The sequence below is a fragment of the Capsicum annuum genome, chromosome 3 (genome assembly GCF_002878395.1).
Source record: "Capsicum annuum cultivar UCD-10X-F1 chromosome 3, UCD10Xv1.1, whole genome shotgun sequence".
Classification (NCBI taxonomy): domain Eukaryota; kingdom Viridiplantae; phylum Streptophyta; class Magnoliopsida; order Solanales; family Solanaceae; genus Capsicum; species Capsicum annuum.
This window is the reverse complement of record NC_061113.1, coordinates 32,940,833-32,944,096: the sequence shown is the minus strand read 5'-3', so window position 1 is coordinate 32,944,096 and position 3,264 is coordinate 32,940,833. Positions and strand designations below refer to the sequence as shown.

The window sequence follows — 3,264 nt, the reverse complement described above, 5'->3', positions numbered from 1 at the left end:
TCTTCTCCTCTCAAGAATACCATATGTTACATATCATCTTCTTTAATTACTTAAACAATTTTGTATTCCTACACTATTAATTTCATAATATTTGAACGACTTAATCTTTAAAATGGCAACTTTATAACTTTGCATATAAAAAAATTGTAGGAGTGATGTTCGAAAAAAATAAATGAATTTTGTTAAAAATATTTTTGATATTTTATTAAGTTTTGACTTTAGGTCACTAATTTATATAGAGCCGCCCTACAAACACGGATGATGAAACAAAATAGAGATAAAACTAGAGTTTCCATTATCAGCTATTTTCATAAAAATATGACTTTCTTTACAACCCCCACCCCCTTTAAAGGAAGCAATACAAGAAAAGGAAATTAGTATTAGAACCATATAGCTTTGGCATTGATGAGCATTTGCTTAAGAGAGCCATCAACATGAAGGGAAATGACATCCTTAGTTGAGCCAACAAACTGTCCACCAATGAAAATAGCAGGAACACATGGATTACAACCTAGGCTTCTCAATGCCACTGCCATTTCATTGCCTCTTGAATCTTGGTCTAGTTCATGAATTGCTGGGTTTGCTCCTAGTTCATAAAATAGTGCTTTGATACTGTGACACATGCAACATGAACTCTTGGTGAATATTACTGCTGCCCTCTTTGATGCCAACTCTCTTATCTTATCCATATTTTCCTATACTGTCAAAAAAAATTATGAGTAATATTTTTCTAATTTAGATGAGCTAACAAACGGTGTATTGTTATCTACTATCTATGATGCTAGTATTGTAAGCTTTAATGATGTTTGAGGTCATATCTTGGGTTATTTATAGGGATTCTTGATAGATATGGATTGCATTATTTACGTAATCCAGAAATCCCTCCCCCCCTCCCCCCGCCCCCGAAAAAATACTAAAGATAGCTAAAAATGAAAAGATGAAATTCCTTTAAGATATTTATTCGTATAATTAAAGGAATCAAGTATAGAGAACCTAACTAGTAACATTTTTTTTTTAAAAGAAAAAGTGGCAACATTTTGATTATGTTGCTGATTTTGACCACTTGTGCTTACCGACCATAACCATAACACCTGACTACTTGAGTGTCCGTACAAACTATATATAACATTGTTTATAAACTGTACTAGGGATTTGGAAGGCAAATATTTTATTTCTTTTTTTAGTCGAGAAATTAATTGGGAAACTTTCGGTGATAAACTGTGACTCGTGGGGTCGTTTGGTACGTGGGTCGGGATAAGTAACGATCGCCTGTTAGATATTTTGTTAGGATTTTTGTCCGATTTTCTTACCAAATTTAAGTTTTACTTTTTTCTTGTAAGGAAAATAAAAGTAACCATAAATACTTTTACTTTTTTTGAAAGGAAAATATAAAACTTTTCCATATTTGGCAAACTTCTTTCTTGGAGGAAAAGTTTTGGACATGTATAAATAGAACACCCCTCTTCTCATACCATAACACAGTAGCATCCACAATGTAGTCATTAAAGAGTTTTTGTTTAGGAGAAGATTTTCTCCCAATAGATTTTAAGTTTATTTTGATTTAGTTTTAAATATGTAGGCCAATTGGCCAAATCATATTCAATAATATATTTTTAGTATGTTTTTTGTGTCATCTGAATTATCACCACGATAGTTTGCAACTAATAGCTTCCGCATGATGCCCTCTCGATTTCAAACCCAACAAGTGGTATCAGAGCTTATGGTTCAATGGTCCAATGGTGAGGTGAGACGAGATTAAACAGGTTCAAAGCGATTTCAAAATCAAGCTGCAACAATTTGGATGATAATGAAGATTTTTGTCGTACTAGATGTGGAGAACAAGTTTCAACCATATTTTCAACAATCCTGATGTTAATCCATCTTTAAAACCAAAATCAATTTTCAACCCATGTTTATGGGCTTCAATTTTCAACCCATACTTGCTTTAACACTTGGGCTCCTTTCAACTCGTGCATTTATTTTTAACGCATGAGCTCCACTCTTAACCTGTGCTCACTTTCAATGCACAAGGCTCTACTTTTAATCTTATCAACCCGTGCTTTTATTTTTAATGCATAGGGCTCCAACTTTTAACCCATATCAAATTTTAATAATGGTAAGCAGCAGTGGTATATGAAGATCGTTGATATATGATGACCGTGTGAAGAAGAAGGATCAAGAATATTTTGCCAGAAAATCAATCCAAAAAGGAGAGATTTGTTAGGATTTTTGCCCCGATTTTCTTACCAAATTTAAATTTTATTTTTTCTTGTAAGGAAAATAAAAGTAACCATAAATACTTTTACTTTTCCTGAAAGGAAAATATAAAACTTTTTCATATTTGGCAAACCTCTTTCTTGGAGGAAAGGTTTTGGACATCTATAAATAGAACACCCCTCTTCTCATACCATAATACAGTAGCATCTACAATGTAGTCATTAAAGAGTTTGTTTAGGGGGAGATTTTCTCCCAATAGATTTTAAGTTTATTTTGATTTAGTTTTAAATATGTAGGCCAATTGGTCAAATCATATTCAATAATATATTTTTTGTATGTTTTTTGTGTTATCTGAAATTATCACCACGATAGTTTGCAACTAATAGCTTCCGCATGACGCCCTCTCGATTTCGAACCCAACATCTTTTATCTCACCTACTATATGGATAGTAATCCTATCACTTTAATATAAATGGTGAAATTATAATAATTTAAAATTAGCTAATACTTAATCAAACATAAGAAAAAGTAATTTCAAATTTTATCTCAAAATTTTTATTTTAAATTTGTCGCACATATCAAACGATCCTCAAAAGAGTATTTAGCGTTTGAAGAATAACGACGTTTACATTTTAGACATTAATGCTACTGTATGAATATATATAGATGTAGAAGAATGTCGAATATAATATAGAATAAATATGCTCTAAATAATTATTTGATGCATGCGTAGGAGAATATATAAAGCTTACTACTGAAGATTTTGAGCAGTGTCAAATAGCAACTTAACAAGTTCGTTCACTTACTAGATTCAAAGTGAAAAAAGTTGTAATATTCCTCATTAAATTCCTCTAAATATTTTTACACGTTGGATGGACATTTTTGCAACAGTGAATTAAATTCAATGGAATCAAAGCAGCTAATAATTGGAAAAAGTAGATTCCTTACGTCGTCAAGTTGAGATTTTCATGTTGCAAAGTTAAGGGATAATAACTACTTCGGTAATTATAAGAGTGTGCTCGTACCAAGGAAATGATCTTTTATGAC

At 31.7% G+C, this 3,264-nt stretch overlaps 1 protein-coding gene across 1 annotated transcript; it reads right to left on the bottom strand.

The window, feature by feature from the left end:
- Positions 1-274: 274 nt before the first annotated feature.
- On the bottom strand, positions 275-814 carry LOC107866399 (glutaredoxin-C11). Its single transcript, XM_016712480.2, has one exon. It carries the CDS (start codon positions 687-689, stop codon positions 381-383), a length of 309 nt encoding a protein of 102 aa, XP_016567966.1. The 5' UTR covers positions 690-814; the 3' UTR covers positions 275-380.
- Positions 815-3,264: the final 2,450 nt, after the last annotated feature.